The sequence below is a fragment of the Dendropsophus ebraccatus genome, chromosome 4 (genome assembly GCF_027789765.1).
Source record: "Dendropsophus ebraccatus isolate aDenEbr1 chromosome 4, aDenEbr1.pat, whole genome shotgun sequence".
NCBI classification, from domain to species: Eukaryota; Metazoa; Chordata; class Amphibia; order Anura; family Hylidae; genus Dendropsophus; species Dendropsophus ebraccatus.
Window position 1 is genome coordinate 130,247,486 of NC_091457.1, and position 20,527 is coordinate 130,268,012.

Genomic DNA, 20,527 nt, shown 5'->3' on the forward strand with positions numbered 1-20,527 from the left:
ATGAAGGAACAAGAGGATGATGGGGGTGTAGTAGTATGATGATGATGATGGAACAAGAGGAAGATGAGGGGTGTAGTGGTATGATGATGATGATGATGAAGGAACAAGAGGATGATGGGGTGTAGTGGTATGATGATGATGGAACAAGAGGATGATGAGGGGTGTAGTGGTATGATGATGATGATGGAACAAGAGGATGATGGGGTGTAGTGGTATGATGATGATGATGGAACAAGAGGAGGATGAGGGGTGTAGTGGTATGATGATGGAACAAGAGGGTGATGGGGGTGTAGTGGTATGATGATGATGGAACAAGAGGATGATGAGGGGTGTAGTGGTATGATGGAACAAGAAGATGATGTGGGGTGTAGTGGTATGATGATGGAACAAGAAGATGATGAGGATGTAGTGGTATGATGATGATGATGATGATGATGGAACAAGAGGATGATGGGGGGTGTAGTGGCATGATGATGGAACAAGAGGATGATGAGGGGTGTAGGGGTATGATGATGAAGGAACAAGAGGATGATGAGGATGTAGTGGTATGATGATGATGGAACAAGAGGATGATGGGTGTAGTGGTTTGATGATGAAGGGACAAGAGGATTATGAAGGAATAAGAGGATGATGAGGGGTGTAGTGGTATGAAGATGGAACAAGAGGATGATGAGGATGTAGTGGTATGATGATGATGGAACAAGAGGATGATGAGGGGTGAAGTGGTATGATGATGAAAGGGCAGGAGGATGAAGGGGTAGTAGTATTATGGTGGAGGTGGTTGTAGTATGATGATGGAGGGGCAGGAGGATGAAAGGGGTAGTAGTATGATGATGGAGGGGCAGGAGGAGGGGACAACATGGGGGGCATCTGTAAGGGGGATAAAATGGGGGGCATCTATATGGTTGATAACATGGGGGCAATCTATATGGGGGATAACATGGGGGACATCTATAATAGGGACAACACAGGGGGCCATCTATAAGGGGGAAACATTGGGGGGCCATCTATAAGGTGGACTACACAGGGGGTGTATACAATAGGGGGATATGTACTATAAGGGAGTCACAGAGTCAGGCTACCCACTAAATGAGGGTGTATAGGGGCCAATACAGATGTGCAGTTTGTAGAGAGATGAGGATGGTGTCAGTGTGAGGAGCCTAATATGTTTGTCTGGCAGATTCTGTGGATTCGTGGCTCCAAAAAGTTCTCATAATGGCCCTGGGCAGATGGAGAAGATGAAAAGGGAAGAACTCCGATCAGAGAAGACGTCCCCTGTGAGTCACCTGATATATTTGCACTGTAATGTATATGGTGTATAGAGCCTGTGTAGAGCTGGGGCCACCTCTATATGACTGGATGAGGTGATATTGGTCTATGTACAGAGGATTTTATTCAGTAGCAGCGGTTGTGTTAGTCAGTATGTGGTAAGGGGGGGGGGGGGGGGCAAGTTGACCTCTTGCACCAGGGCCCAAGAGACATTAGCTACGCCCCTGTGCATAAGTGTTGATCATAGTTGTATCCAACTTTTGTAGTACACCTAGTTCTCTTTGGCACGCTAAAAGACAATGAATGGAGGGTAGTCAGGTATGCGCACTGGTGCTCCATTTAGGTGGGAGCTTTTGGAGAGCTGTTCTGTAGATCTGTAGCCCGGTACTCAGGCAACCCACCACCACCACTATCAGATACATATCCCCTATCTTGTGGAATGGGGATCAGCATTCAAGGTGGAGAACATGACTAGCAACCCACCTCATTTCATACAGAAGCAAGGCTAAAGGCTATAGGTTATGACATAGTTGCCAACATAATCCAAGGGAAAAGTCCCATCCCAAACAACCCAAAATGCTAAGGAACACTAGAACCCCATTCTAATTTCCCCCCTCTGCAGTCAACCATGCCTCCTTGTGGACTGTTGGCAACTTTGATTTGCAAACTGCACAATACAAATATTAGTAGATATATACACACAGAGTAAACTATGTCAGAATATTAAGCAATATACTTACATCATCATCACACGTCCTTGAACACTTCCCATCAAGAGATGCACACTGAAATGATAATAACACAGGGTCAGTATTTTGTATCAAGTTCTTAATGTTCAACATATAAAAAAATGCTTTACTTGACACCAAGGCTTAAAATATTCTAATAGCCGGTAAACATATCGGGGGATGACGAGCGTGTCCAAAATTTAAAATACAGCTCCGTATTCCTAGTGTCAACCATGCATTACAATGAAGTGACTGAGCATGGTCAATTTTGGTGGAACGGTACTGGAAATCAGCGAAGACCTGGTATGTACGATGAATGTCCAACTCTTAGCCTTATCAATATGTAAATTTTCCCATTTCAAATAAACCAGACTAACCAGACACCTCATATGTTAGGAGCGATCTCAGATGCTTGGAATCCACCCACACCTTGAAACGCATCTGTTGAAGTGAAGCTATGGATATTAATTGTAACATTGTAGTCTTTTTGGCTTCCAATCTTACAACTTCCTCAGTTCATTTCTTTTTGATAAACAAACAAACAGCGAGAAGAAGATGACCAGATACTCATCAATATGTAAATTAGGTCAGATTAAAATGCATGGAAATCTGTCTTGTTTACTAAAAGAAATGTTTCTGTATTAAGACCTTGTTAATACAAATATACTGTACAAAAGGAAAGGCATCCTGCCATGTAAAGCACCCTAGAATACATAGTATCTAGCTTAGATGTCAAATAGTTTTAGGCTACAAACCCACTTGGCAGGTCTGCAGCGAGTCCCCTTGCTGCGTATTTGCAGAGAGACTCGCTGCAGATCCCGGCCCTATACTTTTAATGGCAGACAAACACGCAGCAGGGATGTACATCCATGCTGCGAGTTTGTCTGCAGCCCACCCCATTAACCCCGCCGGAGCTGATACTTAACCTGATCCCGGCTCCGGCGGTTCCCGATGTCTTCAGCAAGCCGGAGCGGGGACCAGGTGAAGTATATGCTCCAGCCAGCCGCCCGCAGCCCCGGCCGCCCGATCGCCCCCCCCCACAGCACCGATCGCACGCCCCCCCCCCCCGCAGCACCGATCGCACGCCCCCCTGCAGCACCGATCACTTGCATGCCCCCCCGCAGCACCGATTGCTTGCACGCCCCCCCCAATCGCCCCCCGCAGCCCCGGCCGCTCGATCGCCCCCCGGCAGCACCGATCGCCCCCTGCAGCCCCCAGGGGGCAATCGGGCAGCCGGGGCTGCAGGGGGGCGTGCGAGCGATCAGTGCTGCGGGGGGGGGCGTGCGATCGGTGCTGCGGGGGGGGGGCATGCGATCGGTGCTACCGGGGCTGCAGGGGGGGGGGGCGATCGGTGCTGCCGGGGGGCGATCGAGGGGGGGCGTGCAAGCGATCGGTGCTGCGGGGGGTGGGCGTGCAAGTGATCGGTGCTGCGGGGGGGCGTGCAAGTGATCGGTGCTGCGGGGGGGCGTGCGATCGGTGCTGCGGGGGGGCCATCGGGCGGCCGGGGCTGCGGGCGGCTGGCTGGAGCATATACTTCACCTGGTCCCCGCTCCGGCTTGCTGAAGACATCAGGAACCGCCGGAGCCGGGATCAGGTGAAGTATCAGCACCGGCTGCCGGGGTGTTAATAGGGTGGGCTGCAGACAAACTTGCAGCAGGGATGTACATCCCTGCTGCGTGTTTGTCTGCCATTAAAAGTATAGGGCCGGGATCTGCAGCGAGTCTCGCTGCAAATACGCAGCGAGGGGACTCGCTGCAGACCCGCCAAGTGGGTTTGTAGCCTAAATTATTACTGTGGGTGAAACTGTTACTTTTTGGATAAAATTTGCAGATGGTTTGGTTTAGCCAGTTAACTATCGATCTTGGTGTGTCCCCATACCATACACAAAGCTTCAAGACTATATATTATATATTTATAAATATAGTAATTTGTAGTGCAGCACTCCTTTATCCAAGACGTTTTTGGTGCCGATCAGTAAACACCTTTGTGACCATAGGTGCTTAAATGTACAGAATAGAAAATCACTGTAGCACTCTGAATGAAGTGAAAAAAATCTGTGGTTTATTTGCCCACAACCGCCCACAACCGCCCACAACCGCAACCGCAATTCCACATTATAGTGGAATTCTCACTCTTGCCAGCAATGATCTGGTTAACCTAGTTGGATACGTCATCACAAGGCTGCCGACATACAAGCAATTCTATTGGTCGACATCCCGGACATGCGCAGTTGGTCTTGGACAACGCCGATCTTATCATCTCAGGGCCGCGGCTACACTGACATCATGGTGAGTGATGATCCCGGAGATTAATACTGTATTGTACAAGTATGGACTTTACATGGACTAATTGAACTTTTAGACACCCCTATAACACTGATCCTGGTGTTGACACTATGTGATTTACACTGTATCTACTTTACTGTAAATTATATTCACTGCTTTCGTGACACGTGTTTGTTTATTTGATTTCTTTGACACCGATTGTTAATTTGTTACCACTGTTGCCAATTACTATTTGCTATGTATTTATACACACTCTATGCCATATGTTGCTTTAACACTGCTTGAGAAAGGACTCATTGTGAGTTCGAAACGTTGCGGTTGTGGGCAAATAAACCACAGATTTTTTTCACTTCATTCAGAGTGCCACAGTGATTTTCTATTATATATATATATATATATATATATATATATATATATATATATATATATAAATAATAAACTCACTCCTCCTCGTGCCTTTGTTGCATTGCTCCCAGGTCCTGGTGAGATATTTAGGATTAGTCCATTTTTCTCCTAGAACCTGGGTACATCACATAGTTGGCTCTTCCAGCTGCAACGTCAAGGTCCAGCTTAGTGATTGCCTGCTCAGCCAGTCAGTGACTAGGTTGGTGACCTGCTCCAGTCACTGATTGGCTGAGAGGCCAATCAATTATTCGGGTATGTGATGTTGTAGCTGGAAGAGCTGCAGGTGGCCAGGGTCTGTCAACGGACCTAGGAGCAGCACAATGGGGTACAGGGACGGGTAAGAATACTTTGTTTATTATTTTCCCGCTCCCCCCGGCTTTCTCCCTTTTTTTCAATTTCACAAGACTTCTCCCTTAAGGTGGTGGAACACCAGTTGAACAATCTATCGCCTAGTAAACAATCATTGTTCAGACTGGCCATACTTAATCAATTATACCAGGCAAAGAAGGAACAACATTTTGGGCATGTTTGAATGATCTTTCTATGAAAATTTAAAGCACAGCCTACTTAATTTCACATAATGACAGTCATTTTCATAAACTTAGTTTAGTACAGGCATGGGGAACCTGTGGCCCTCCAGTTGTTGGACAAATAGAATTCCCATCATGCCTGGACAGCCAGAGACAGAGTTCTGACTCTCTAGGCATGATGGGAATTGTAGTTTTGCTACAGGTGGAGGGCCGAATGCTCCCCATCCCTGGTCCATTGTGTGAAAGTTCCTTAAGAAGCCACCAGATACATGCATCAGCCACTTCCTAAACCTCAAAATAAGCACCACTGCCAAGTTTCCACTGTGCTGTATATCAGATGATCAAGGGTCAACATGAACCCATTTTTTTTTCTTTTTCCTTTTTTTAAATCCATCCCCTCCTAAAGTTGACCTGTTTCACTTAAAAAAAGAACATATGGAAAACACTTTAAAACATTGATATAGATAATTCCTGCTGTCATGGTAAGATTACTACATGTGACCATTTTGCGAGTCACATTTGATGGGATCATCTATTGACTAACAGATGGAGATTATGGCACAATAATCGGATAACTGATTTTTATAAAATTATGTGTGCATTTGTTAAATAGCGCTCTATTTTACTCCTTTGGAAAATGATATGAGCAATGATTTACATAATGATTCACTAATGAGAACAATCGCTTTCAGGATCAGTCTGAAGTGGACAATACTTACATACCCACCATATAATGAAAAATGGTGCTTATCCGAGCTCTTCTCTTTCTATCCCCACTCAGTATATGATCTTGTGTGACTCCCCCCCCCCCTTGCTGTAATTGCTAAAGTCGCCCACTTTCCATATACTTTCAATAACTGCTGGCCAAACCAATTCAATCAGATGGCAATTATCGCTCCCAAATGTTCATGTGCAGTAGAATAATAGGGTTGAGCAGTCAAAATCCAACATGCCTTTCCTTTCTCTCCCCCGACTGTACAGTATTCTACTGTAAAGTGTATTGCTATATGGTTATACATATTTCCATGAAGATTATATATGAATTTTTTTTTTCAATAATGAACATAGATTATTATTACTTGAAAAGTATTTGTTCCATATCATTTTTATCTATTGCCATCATGGAAATTTACTTCTGTGCACCTATAAATTCTAGGGGTGGTTAGTGCTGTTTTTTTTACAATTTCTGTTTCAGTCTTTTGGAGCCCATCCGCGTACACTAATGTGGAGGATAATGCAGATAATAAAGACATGTACAGATGCCTATATATAGGTGTAAAATACCAAGTGATAGCTATACCGGTTTTATTTGTTTAAACACCATTTTATCTTGGTCAAACACCATGAAAGAGATGTTAAATCAGATGTTACGCCTATCCACCTCCCCCATATATATGGTCTGAATGCCACAAAGAAATTATATATGGAAGAGAAATGCCCCCTTCTCCCCTCCCCATTGGCACTAGATTTACACAGCAAATAAAGACTTAGATAAATGTTTGTTATGTAGTGAGTTACTGTCTTTCATTAGACACATTTACAAAAGCTAAGCAGAGAGTCATGGGAGATTTTACCATTGAAGATCCCCTAGCAGCTTATCCCTTGCTATATTTTATTTTCTATGGAAGTCAACCTCCTGGAAAAGAGCAACATGTGTTCAACATATTGTTATCTCCTTGGCAGATGCTACATTTACCGCAGATGGTTGCAAGCAAGAGGCTCCCCAGGAATAAGTGCTGGAAAGAGTGGCTGGCCTAGGCAAAGAGTGGTGGCATAAAGGTCCTAGTCCTTGATGCTACAAATGTATGAAAAGTTTTTCATTGCTGGGAATGGTCAGGGTGCCCAGAGCCCCACCGAACATTAGAGAGAGGCAGGAGAAGCTAAGCATTTCATTCCCTGACTGCTGCAGTGGACTCCTGAATGATGATCTAACCACCCAGAGCTCAACCAATCAAAACTTTTCGCACGTTAAATGGTTTTAAAGAGATAATTTAAATAGGTTACCCTGGTTTAGAAAAACGTGGCCGCTTTCATCCAGATAAAGGACCACTCCAGTCGTACTGGTGTGGGTTTTGCAGCTAAAAGGGGTTATCAAGTGCTACAAAAACATGGCCACTTTTTTTCAGAGACAACATGACTCTTGTCTCCAGTTCAAATGCAGTTTGCAATGAAGCTCCATTCACTTCAATGGAATTGAGCAGCAAAACCCCACCCAAGCTGGAGACAAGAGTGGGTCTGTCTCTGGAAGAAAGTGGCCATGTTTTTGTAGCGCTGGATAAGCCCTTTATTTCTATTAAAGTAAACGGAGCTGAGTTGTAATACCACACACAACAGGGGGACAGGGGTGGTGTTGATTTTGCAAGAAAGTAGCTTTGTTTGTTCTAATCCTGGATAGCCAAAGTGTACTTTCTTTTCTGGGCTTCAGCAATTCTTGTTTCATGCATGTGTCTGCAGTCAAGGTTGTACTTCTGTACAGAAGGGCATCATGATATGTTTATAAATAAGGACCTGCTGGAAATTATCCATTTAAGACTGCAATATATTGCAGTAGTTTACCATTCAACAAGATTGCATATGCTTTTACAGCAAATTACTGTTTTTTTTAAATGCTTTCTGGCCATCCAGTATGAATTGTTTTTTTTACAGTTTACCTGTAAAATCTGTGTATCTAAAAAAAACTAAAAACAAACAAACAAACATAAAAACTCCAACATTTGAGTGAGAAAAGTGTATGCCTACTATAAGGTTTCTGACAATGTGTTAAACTGAAAGTACTGAGTCGTGTTGTTTTTTTGTATTTTGTTATATTTTTTACTTGTCCCATTCTTATGATAATTTGATGTCCCTTTTACATCCTTCCAGCACACACACAGTTCTTTTCCATATTGGATATAATCAAATTAAAGTAAAAAAAAAAAAAAAACAAAACACAGACATTTCAAAACAGGCAGGAAACACAAGTGACATGGGCATAAAATGCAAAAATATTATATTTAGCAGAACAACACTGACTTTCCCTTACCTGTCTGCTGGCAATTGAGAATTTTCTTTGGAAAAATTCAAGCTTCATTTGAATACCGACAGCTGGAAGAGATTTAAAGATTCACGTTAGAAAAATTAAGGGGGACCAAAAAACCAGAGAGGAACAGATGCAGCGGGGTCATTTAGACAGCTATGTTCGCAACAGAGGGACAATCATTTTGTACACAGTAACTACAAGAGAATTCAATAGTCTGCAGTACACTAAACTAAAACCAAGAGAAGATAATGTCTTAAAGGGAACCTGTTGGGTTGAAAATGCAGTCCAATCTTCAGGCAGCAGGAGGAGCTGAGATGGTTTACATATAGTTTTATTGGGAAAATTCTAAGATAACTTGTCATTTATTAATGTAAAGCTCTCCTCATTCTTGGTTAGGGAGTCATGTGGGCGGTCCAACTCAGTGACTGGCAGTAATCTGTGTATAAGTGTGCATGTAGAGGTAACTGTCAATCACTAAGTATGACCACCTAATCGACTTCTGGTCTCAGAATAAGAAGAGATTTAGAAGAATAAATATTGTGAACTTTTCCTACAAAACTAGAATTGATAGAACTGTATTTTTGGCCAGTCCGGTTCCCTTTACTATATACAGTGTTAAAATACCTGGAGAACTGTTTATATATATTTTTGGTTCACAGATTTCAATAAAGCATTTGGTTGAAGCCAGTGTCAGATGTTCCTTTGACAGTCCATTCTCATCACTGTACACATTGGGAGTATCATGAACAGGGTTTAAGTTATTTACGCATCATTCAAAAGTTTTCTTCTGTAGGACCAATAGATGCCAACGTTGTCTCATAGTCAGGGCCACCAGAGGGTTGTTTTCTGCTGGAGCTTGGAATCCTAGCATTGTCACAGATCCTGGGCCCATCAGATGATTTCATGGTAGTTGACCCCAGCTATTGGCCCTTTACTTTTGTCAATTGGCAATTGAATTGGATCTGACAGGGAAAAGGGTACCTCTCTTTCCTATTAGGTTTGTCTTGCAACCAAGACGTGCAAGGCTACATTCATATGTTCCGTATGGACAAATTAAAGGACCTATGTATTCGTATTGGGCTAAGCACACATCTGCAATTTTACAGATCCACGAATAGCCCATAATCCATGCTACAAAAATCATTGACAAGCCCTAGTTCGTAATTTGTGGACCTTACAGAGGTAATGACCGTTCTGTCCGGAAAAAATATGCACCTGGAATTCAAGCTTCAGGAGACACCAGACAGGCTGCATCTGGACATCGGGGGAGCGCAGAGAGGTAAGATAGCATGTGTATAATGTTTACCAAGAGTGGAGCAATACACAAAAAACTTTTTAAAGGGAACCTGTCACCCCCCCCCCCCCCCCCCGTCCCGGGGTGACAGGCTCCCGACCCCGCTACAGCCCCCTATACTCACCTAATCCCGCCGGGTCCAGCTTCTGGATCCGGTCGGGTCACAGAGATCTCAGCCGCTGCAGCCCGGCGCGCGCCAAGAGACTGGAAGCGCTGGACTCTCCGTCATTCTCTAAGAGCGTTGGACTCATCTCTCAGCATGCGCGCCGGGCTGCAGCGGCTGAGATTTCCGTGACCCGACCGGATCCAGAAGCGGGACCCGGCGGGATCAGGTGAGTATAGGGGGCTGTAGCGGGGGATCGGGAGCCTGTCACCCAGGCTCGGGGGGGTGACAGGTTCCCTTTAAACACTGGATAACCCATTTAAGTAAATGGGGGCTAAGCTGTAATACCATAACAATCCACAGACAAAGTTTGGTGCTGTTTCAGGGAAATAAGTAGCAAACTAGCAAACCCTACATCTGAGCAGCCCCTTTACGTATTTCATCTTTGATCTCAGAGCTTGCATACATTTTATACATGGCTTATACTGTAATGGCTGCAAATAGCCCTTCAAATTATTGTGAAATATTAAATCAGCATCACATACCACAAAAACCAAGGAGAAGATATGTATCAGAGCTATGAGACCTAAGTGGACACAACCTGATTACAAGGCTCCTGCCATTACGGATGACACTTTATATTTGACTTTTGTAGGGTGAACAATCAGCTCCTTTTCTGTAAGGAGAACTGTCAGCTGTACACGGCCGGCTTAAGCTTCTTCCTCATCTTCAAAGTAATGTTAACCCGAATGCAGAGGTCACCGGAGATCCAAATTTGTTTTACAGATCAAAGGTAAAATGTAAACTGTCATTTTACCCTTTATGGCAAACATATGGGCATTGTGTGCACCGTACTGCCCCAGTTCTGAAAATATTTTACTGGATTCCTTTGTAAATCTGCATCTTTCTTCACTTCTTTCACGTGGCACATTAACATGAAATGTCCGTGTAAGGACAGGAAACCAAACATTGTTTGATTCAGAAACTAAGGAAGATTCCAAGAGCAAAGCCAAATTATGGAGGTAATGTTTGCTGAGAGGTTATAGCAGTCAGACTAGGAAAGGAAACCTTCTGTGACCAAGCATATGTGCGAGTGCTATGCAAGCAGGGGAAGGCAGGAGGGCCATTCAAATAGTTATAATATAAGGACATGGTTATTTATCATGAGAATGTCCACCTGTAAAGATGATTTTCAGATAGATAGATAGATAGATAGATAAATAGATAGATAGATAGATAGATAGATAGATAGATAGATAGATAGATATTGTATCCATAAAAAGCTGAGTAGAGCTAGGTTCCCACTATGTAAAAATAATGGCCCTTTTTCATAACAGTCGTTGTTGTGCAAATAATGTCAGTTATTTTAAAAATGACGGACATTATTTGTGCAATAACGACCACTGTTATGAAAGACGGATGTCATTTTTACATAGTGTAAACCTAGCCTAACTTTGTAAATTCTTAGCATTACTTATGTAATACCAATCCTGTGTTACAGAGCTGCATTCACTGTTCTGCCATATATCAATGATAACAGTGGACATTTCCCTTAAAGGAAAAGTCCAGTGAAATGTTTTAATAAAGTATTGTATTGCACCCAAAACTTATACAAATCACTAATATACACTTGTTACAGAAAATGCTTATATAGTGCTTTTTTCCCTGCACTTACTACTGCATCAAGGCTTCACTTCCTGGATAACATGGTGATGTCACGACCTGATTCCCAGAGCTGTGCGGGCTGTGGCTGCTGGAGAGGATGATGGCAGAGGGATGCTCAGTGTCCCTCCAGTGCCCTGTGTCCCTCAGTGTCCCCCTGCCATCATCCTCTCCAGCAGCCACAGCCCGCACAGCTCTGGGAGTCGGGTCGTGACATCACCATTTTATCCAGGAAGTGAAGCCTTGATGCAGTAGTAAGTGCAGAGAAAAAAACACTTTATAAGCATTTCCCGTAATAAGTGTATATTGGGGATTTGTATAACTTTTGAGGGGTAATACAATACTTTAATAAAAAATTTCGCTGGACTTCTCCTTTAATAGAAGCCTAAGGGATCTACAATTCAAGCTAGTGTCATCACTTTGACCACCTTTACGGATCAACTTTCCACCTTTACGGACCCACAAAAAGTAAGAACAATACAGATTATACAAGGGATGCACTACTGACAAATTCTGCCGATTGCGGTCAGAAAATTGCAGACTCAAAATACGGTCCACAAAAATATACTGACGTGTGAATGAGGTGTGTCTTGTGTGTTACTTTGTAATCAAAATACTGCTACCAGGTAATTTGGCGACCACATGGCATGCTAAGACATTTAGAATTGTTGGCCAATAGAGGGGACATTAGACTTTAGAGGGCACTGTGGCTCACACTCACATGGCAGGGGGTAAGGGGTTAAAAAAGAAAAGAGATAAGAAAAAGATGAAATCAGATTAAACGGGTGGATTTATCTGCTTAACAACTTTTACTCCAAAGAGCACGTTGGCCTCTTCCAGTTGGCTTTTTATTTATTTTTTTATTTTTTTGAGAAAATTAAAGGGAACCTGTTACATGAAAATGTGTTTTAAATTATTGATTGAAATCTCTGATGTTTTCATGCTAAAGAGTCCAATCCATTAAGTGACACCGCCCACTGGACTCCTTATCACAGAATTATCAGGGATTTTTAATCAACAAAATACAAGTTATACTGAATCTTGTCGCATAACGTTATATTTCAATCTGCTCAATTTTTTCTGCTTTATGACATGATGGTAACAGATTAGATAGCAATGTGTTGGTGACAAATTCCCTTTAAGCATTGTTACAAAAACAGCAAGAAGGGACAAGAACTCTGCACTTATGTGGATAGGTTTCCTTATAAAGTCCCCCTCCTAAGATGGGAGATAGATAGATAGATAGATAGATTTGTCCCCATCTCCTATTGACAATGATGTTGATGATCTGTTGTCTGCTTCCAGCTTTCTAATCAATGTGATTCTTAAGTGATAAATAGAGAAAATACAATAAAGCATATAACAAAAGAAGAAAAAAATTAAATGGGTTATCCAAATTTAGAAAGAAAAAAAAAAAAAACAGCTGCTTTCTTCTGAAAACAGCACCACCCCTGTCCTCAGGTTAAGTGTAGTATTACAATTCAGCTCACTTTTATTGAACTGAGCGGCAAAACCCACACCCAAACTGAGGTCAAGCCCAGGTAACCCCTGCATTAAGGCATTTGACTGCTTCTTCCTGAATGGTTGTTTGGTAGAACAGTGACCTCCTCTGGCTAACTGCCAGTCTGTTAAAGAAATTAATATACAGTAATTACAACTTCCCAGGAATTATTGCATAATAGCTAAAGGACCAATTTACAGTATAAAAGAAAAACAGTGTACACAAGTTTATCATTCAACCAATTGAAGCGCTAAATACAGAATCCCAATGGCATAGGTTGAGAGGTAGTAGATGTTTTAGTGTACGGTGCAGGCGTATTTAAGCTTTTTTTATGGCGGTGTAAAAATTTGTCAGGAATATTCTCAGTGGCAGAAGCCATGGTCTTAGGTCTCAGGATTGGTGGTGGTCTCCATGGGTGGATTAACTTTACCATGGGCCCCAAGCTGTTGACCAAGCCTGGGCCCCCCACCCCACTGTAACTATGGTTGCACTATCATGGTGTTCATAGTACAGCATAGATAATGTCATGATGCCCTGCTTTGTGCAAAATTGTGGTAAAAAAAAAAAAAAAGCAGCCATTTTTTGCAAATCATGGCAGAACTGTAGCCAGGAGACAACCACCACTGAAAGTATATGTCTTTTTGGGTGGCCATGGGCCCCTCAGGATCTCAGGGCCCCGGGCTACCGCCCAAAACAGACCTATTATAATCCGTTGATGGTGGTCTCGGAAATCAGACCCATGAGTATATGAGAATATTGTTCAAGAGCCACACACTGGCAAAACTGCTCTGCTGGCTTGACATTATAATGTTATACTTCCGATCTCCTGATATATCAAGGTATACAGCAACATAAATCCCTTTAATAATCAGTTTATGATTCTCTTCTATAATCCAACAATCATACTGTACAAGAAGAGGCTGAAGAGGATTGAGTACTAATTGAGCTGCAGTGAATGAGGAAGGGAAACACATGAATCCCATCTCTCCTTCTTTTTAACATGATTGAGCCTCCATCCTCCGAGCAGTCCTATAGGTCTCTATAACCTTACATGACTTGTTTCACTGCAGCTTTCAATCAGTGTAACATTGTAGAAAAAGGGCGATACTCCAGGCGGTCTCAGAACTAAAGACTTGGGTTTCCTTCCGTTCAAGAACAATCACATAAAATGAATCGGGAAGAACACATTTGACCGAAAACAAAACTAAAAACTTAAAAAGAAGCACAAAAGCAGGAAGAAACGTGAAATCCGAGGCGCTTAAGGTCTGCACATTGTATTACCTAATCTTCCTTATATTATCCTCCCAAGGGCCTTCAGTCTTTTTTAGGGGGGCAGCCCTAAATAAGGTGTATGCACAAAATCTGTATCATCATTTTATTCATCACATACCTATGCTAGTACCTAGTACCCAATTTAAAGGGAACCAATCAGTATGATTGTGCTGATATGGTTCCCAGCAGCATAGTATAGATCTACCATGTAGCTCATGGAGCATACCAGCCGCGGCTGCAGCAGTAGCTTTAGTAAGGAGAAAAAGATGTTTTATTCTGAAATATGAGGCAGGGAGAAGGGTGGCAACTAGTCATCTGGGCGGGGAACTGCCCATGACTAATCATTGCTGTCTGCCTGTCAGTGTGCGCTGCAGGAATAACTGACAGGAAGAGAGCCCGTTAGTGGCCTTTCTGCCTGTCAGCGATACCCATACTGAGCACCAACAGGCAAAGTACACTTGTGGGTTATACCAGGCAGGAATGCAGGCAAGTTATGCATATATGTTTGGTAAGTATGTTAGGGGATGTACTAGCACGGTTTGTTAGCGGTAGAGATGAGGGAATTTACAATAATAACAAAAGATATTGCAATTGAACTGAGCATCTGCGACCATGTTAGCGGATGTCATAAGGTGGTCAAAATCAATGGCTACAGGCTATAAAAACGAAGCAGACAAATAGGAAATGAATTAGTATATATCAGATAATAGTATAGATGTTTACTCTCGTGTAATAAATCTGTTTAGATCAATTTATCTTAATGGGACTTTTGCCTAGATTAATTTCTAGACATCTGTGGATAAAAATCCACAAAAGTCTTTAAATGTCCCAAAAAGGTTAACTTCTGCATTCTTACTTCAGATTAAAGAATGCTTTTTTTCCCTTCTAAAAATGGAAGGAAAATTCCGTGCTCCACATTAAAAGCCAGCTTGGAAATAAATATCCAAAGTACAATTGCTTCTTGAAGTAAGACACCAGCGACTAAATCACTTGAAGATGTGTATCCTGTCCTTTCATCACTGAGAGGGGAACATGAATCAGAGAACTAAAGGGAGAGGGCATTGCCTCATAGAAAGAGAAAAAATCACAGAAAATCTAAGGCGACCTGGCACCAGCCCTCGTCCCGTGTACTAAAATGCCTTGCAACCCTAAATATACAATGTGAGTGAAATGGTGCCCCCACATGTCGTCTGCGGAGCCTATCAAATATCTAACTCTGCAATTTACAGCAAGAATGTATACATTTAGCGTATAGAACACAAAACATTTTATGGCTTGCGGGATACTTAAAATAATTCTCATGGCCAACATTTACTGTAAGGCTAGAACGGTTATCTTAAAAATTAAATGTTTATATGAAAAGAAAAAAGGTAAATTAAAGGGCATTAGTTGTATGTGGAATTCTCCAGTACCTTAGGTTTGTTTGTTCCAATGGGAATATGTAAGGGGGGGGGGGGGGGAGGGATTCAATAGGAAAAAGTTTTCCAACAGCTGTAAAAATGCGTTCTCAGGAAATAAAGATCATTTTTTTGTGTGATAAAAATTTATTACATTCTTCAGTATACTTCCTGTTTTAGTTGCTTATGGATTTTAAAGGGGAGGTCCGGAGGATTATAAAGTCTGGCAGCAGGCAGGGGTAGGGGGGCAATAGATTACAAGTACTAACTTACCTCTCCTCGTACCCGTGGTGAGCGATGGCACCAGAGGCAAGATCCCCGCCGGGCTCTGGCATCTGGAACTGACACTGAACTGGATCCGGAACTGACACTCCACGACCCAGCTGATAGACTGGCTGCTCAGCCAGTCAGTGACTGGGACAGGGCCCCGCTTCAGTCACTGATTGGCTAAGCGGCCAGTCCATCAGCGAGGACAGGCCTCCCCCCATCCTTCCAGAGTCAAAACATCATTATAACTCAGGGAAAAATTAGTTCCGTTGGGGGTCCAGAAGCTGGTCCCGCCACTTACCGTTCACCATAATCAATTTCCCCTCGCCCCTGCCAGATGCCGGATTTATAATTTGCCGGACTTCTCCTTTAAAATCTCTGCTTGCTGTTTTTCTATAGGAAATGTTATTGCCAACTCTGTCAGGAAAAAGATCTGTCCTAGTCATAGGATGGACATAAAGGTTCTGGGGTTGTTAAAAGGCACAGATCTCATACCTATATTGTTCCTTTGTGTCTAGCACATGGCCAAGACAGATTCTTACCTGAACAATGAAGACTTGAAATCCATGTGGACTTATTAGCTATATTGGAAAGGTGTATAACATTTCTTAATACAACATACTTTTATTTTACTGTTTTGAGATGGATACTGGATTTAAAAAAAAAATAAAAAATCTGTCTCTATCTTCTGATTGTAATTTTTAGCACATTTCATTTTAGTGCATTATTATAAGGGAATTCTTCTGGTCTGGCACAATAGAAAGGCTCAGTCTCTATTAACTAAAATATGACTATTTTCAAAACATGCTCTGTGACCAGAGCTCTTAGCTTTATCTTTGTGAATAGTGTTATATCTATACAAAGACATCACCTTTGATTGTAAGAGTTCTATTACACTTTGCAATTTTTAGAGTTTTATGATAAATGATTAACAATATTATTGATAAATGACCTGAAATCATTCACTATAGCACACAGCATGATAGTTGTTTGTTACGATCGTTACTAAGATCATTTACTTCTTCTGATCTCAGCAAAAGAATAAACAAATGAATCGCGAATGACTAGCAAACGATTAACAATGATTTTTGGATCAGCTTAAGATAAACAACGTATGAAAGATTTTTTTGATCATTGACTGCATAGACAGGGAAAGATTTTTTGTTTAAATTCAAAAAATATAACGATTTTCTGCACAATAATCGTAGTGTGTAATAGGGCTCTGATACTGGCTATTATGAAAAATTATACACTATTGGAAAATTCTCTATATAGAAGTGTCAGCTTAATATTAGGTCTATTGAATTTATTGTAATACATATATAGGCTGCGTTTTCGTAACGTTTCTGTTAGCAACTTACCTGACTTTGCATCAGCACCAGACTCCTGTGCTCAGGGCGCGCGGACAAGGCGCCGCTGATGGTAAAATTTTGTTATGCACTGGGTAGTCTGAACACTGGCCTATTTCTCTGCTCAGGTTGCCTCTGTTGTTGTTCTCTGGCAATTGCAGGGTTAACCTTGGTTTGACTTGCATTCTGTGACAGGCAGGTTTGCTCCCAGTGTGTGTATGTGTTTCAGGTGGCTCTGGTTGGAGATTAGGGACTGGGCCAATTCCTGGTTCCTCATAAAACACAGTCTGTGTCTGCAGGAGTTGCTGGGTATTTTGGTGCGTATCTACACAGTGTCTCAGCTCCCTGGTTTGTATTGTCTCCTGTTTCTGACCTTTTGGCTTGTACCTGGACCTTCCTTGTTTGCTGCTTGCCCTGATCTTCTGCCTGTGTTCTGACCCGGATTGCTGACAATTCTTTATTGTGTTATGTTTGTCTTGTTTTGTCTTGTGTTTCACCTACTCAGTGTAGGAACGTCTCCAAGTTACCCGCTGTCATCTAGGGCAGATTGCGGTAAGTAGGCAGGGGCACTGGATTGGGTCAGTTCAGGGCTCACTTGTCTGTGTCTCTGCTCTCGTACCTCACTAGTCATTACAGTTTCTTTTTGGCCCTTTAACCCTTTGAGGACCAGGCCCAAAATGACCCAGTGGACCGCGCAAATTTTGATCTTAGTGCTTTCGTTTTTCCCTCCTCCCCTTCTAAGAGCTCTAGCACTCTCAGTTTTCTATCTACAAGCCATGTAAGTGCTTGTTTTTTACAGGAATAGTTGTACTTTGTAATGGCGTCATTCATTTTACCATAACATGTATGATGGAACCCCAAATATATTATTTATGAAGATATAAATAGGTGAAATCGTAAAAAAGAATGCAATATGGTAACGTTTGGGGGGTTCCTGTGTCTACGTAATGCACTATATGGTAACAGCGACATGATACTATTATTCTATAGGTCAGCTCGAACACAACCATATGCAGGTTACACAGATTCTCTAATGTTATATATGTATTTTTTTTATGAAATCCTTTTTTTTGGCAATTAAATATTAATAAAATGGGCCTATTGTGACGCTTATAACGGTTTTATTTTTTCACCTATGGGGCTGTATGGGGTGTCATTTTTTCCGCCATGATCTCTAGTTTTTATTAATACCATATTTGTGAAGATCGGATGTTTTGATCACTTTTTATTGATTTTTTTAAATATATAATGTAACATAAAATCGGTAATCCGCGCACTTTTTCCCCTCTTTTCGTGTACGCCGTTCGCCGTTCGCAATGACGCTTGTTATTTTTTTTTTATAGATCGGACAATTACGCACGCTACGGTATATTATATGTTTATCTATTTATTTATTTTTATATGTTTTATTTATATAATGGGAAAGGGGGGTGATTTAGACTTTTATTGGGGGAGGGGTTTTGGGGTAGTGTGTTAGTGTTTTGAACTTTTTTTTTTTTACACTTTTGAAGTCCCTTTGGGGGACTTCTACATACAGTACTTTGATTTCTACACTGATGATTGCTATGCCATAGGCATAGCATTGATCAGTGTTATCGGCGATCTGCTCATTGAGCCTGCCTGTGCAGGCTCAGTGTAGCAGATCGCCGATCGGACCGCACGGAGTCAGGTGAGAGACCTCCGGCGGCCCGTTTTACCAATCGGGACCCCCGCAGTCACACTGCGGGGGTCCCGATCGGTAAGTGACAGGGGACTCCCCCTGTCACTTACACTTAAACGCCGCGATCGCGCGTTTAAGGGGTTAATGACACGCGGCAGCGCGATCGCTGCAGCGTGTCATTACCAGTGAGGTCCCGGCTGCTGATTGCAGCCGGCCCCCACCTGCTATGAAGCGCGCTCCGCTCCGGAGCGCGCTTCATAGCGGGAAAAACACCCAGGACGTAAGGTTACGTCATGGGTCGTCTGGGGACAGACTTTCATGACGTAACCCTACGTCCAGGGTCGTCTAGAGGTTAACTGACGCCTTTTTAAATGGCAGCCATTTTTGGTGCCAATTAACGGCTTTGTTATGCAAATAAGGCTCATAATTTGCATTCTGCATCTATATTAATGGAGCCAAAATGCTGTCCGTCTAAAAAGGTGGCCATAAAACAGTATAAAAAAAAAGTTTTTCAACATTAACAGGATTATGTTAACTGTTTACATACTTGTATCTTCAGGCCCTAGAGTGATCTGAGAAGACCCCAGTTCAGGTTACCCCTCCATGTTCTCTTGTTTTGGCTAAACAGTTCCTTTCCTAATTTTTAGGTGACTTTAGGTCACTTAATTTTTTTTCTTTCTTTTTCTTTTGCTATAAATATGTTAAAACTAATACAACTTTAAATAGATAGATAAATAGATAAATATCCAACAAGAAAATTAGTGCTGCATCCCTTTCTGCTTAGATAAATAGATTTCTCCAAATATGAAGAAATTAACTACAAAAAATGTTTCTTATTGTCTGTTTCTGTGTATTTATTCCTTAAAAGTCCTATCTTACACAATATCTCTGTCCAAATGTTTACTCAATGCCTCATCCGGCTATCTCTTCTTTCCCACACATGGACCATTCTGCATACGTGCCTATGATAAACCTTCAGTTTTTGTAACTATTGCAGACTCCGTCCACACCGTATGTCTCATACTATGTAAACTAATTGATGGGATTTACACTCATCCATCTTCTTTTATTGCAGTTTTGTTGCAAGTTTCAGACAGACCACCACATATCTTGAGTGTGAAGTAAGTCACTGGTGACCTTATATTTAGTCAATTGAAGAGCTCTCAACCCACGGCTTGATTCTGAGGTTACGTTATTTACCACATCATATGGAACTCACAATCTCCAAGGCAAAAAAGAGAAAAAAAATCTGTGCATCTGTGAAATGTTACACGTGTAGGCTTTACAGCGTGACAGAATGGAATATCTAGATGTCCAGATATTTATGGTGTGTCAGTGTCTTCTGATAAAGAGGAAACTGGCATTGCTAAAGAAGCTGACTACAGTATGAGCTGTTCCAATATCCCATCCCCTCTGCCGTAATTCAATGCTCGTAATTTTCTTCTTCTCACAGACTAAGATACTGTAAATCCAGGGACCCCCATAAAGTTGTTTCCATTGTAACTGTCTGAGCACGTGGAGTTGTTACAAAAGCCGAATTTAGTGACCCAGAACGGGGATGTCTGTGCAGAGAACGATTCTTGTTATGTTTGGATACAATATTTTCTAAATATAAAAATACAAAGATATAAATGGATAAAAGGGAGGGAATTGGGATATAGTCTGGCTGACTTGGGCATAACCATTCAGAGATTTTTTTTTTTCTAATGTTGCTAAGTTTAATAGATTTTTCTACATTGGTTGGCAGGAATGCTGAGTAATTAGAACTATACTAGTAATCAGAGCC

The 20,527-nt window shown here is 41.9% G+C and overlaps 1 protein-coding gene across 1 annotated transcript in view; it reads right to left on the reverse strand.

Annotated features, from left to right (window-relative positions):
• CACNA2D3 (calcium voltage-gated channel auxiliary subunit alpha2delta 3) overlaps positions 1-20,527 on the reverse strand; it is a 636,447-nt gene that overhangs the window by 104,323 nt on the left and 511,597 nt on the right. Inside the window, exons 27-28 of the mRNA XM_069967934.1 lie at positions 8,240-8,301; positions 2,010-2,054 (exon numbers count right to left, since the gene is read on the reverse strand). Of these exons, the coding sequence (XP_069824035.1) occupies positions 2,010-2,054; positions 8,240-8,301 (107 nt within the window). The remainder of the gene's footprint in view (positions 1-2,009; positions 2,055-8,239; positions 8,302-20,527) is intronic.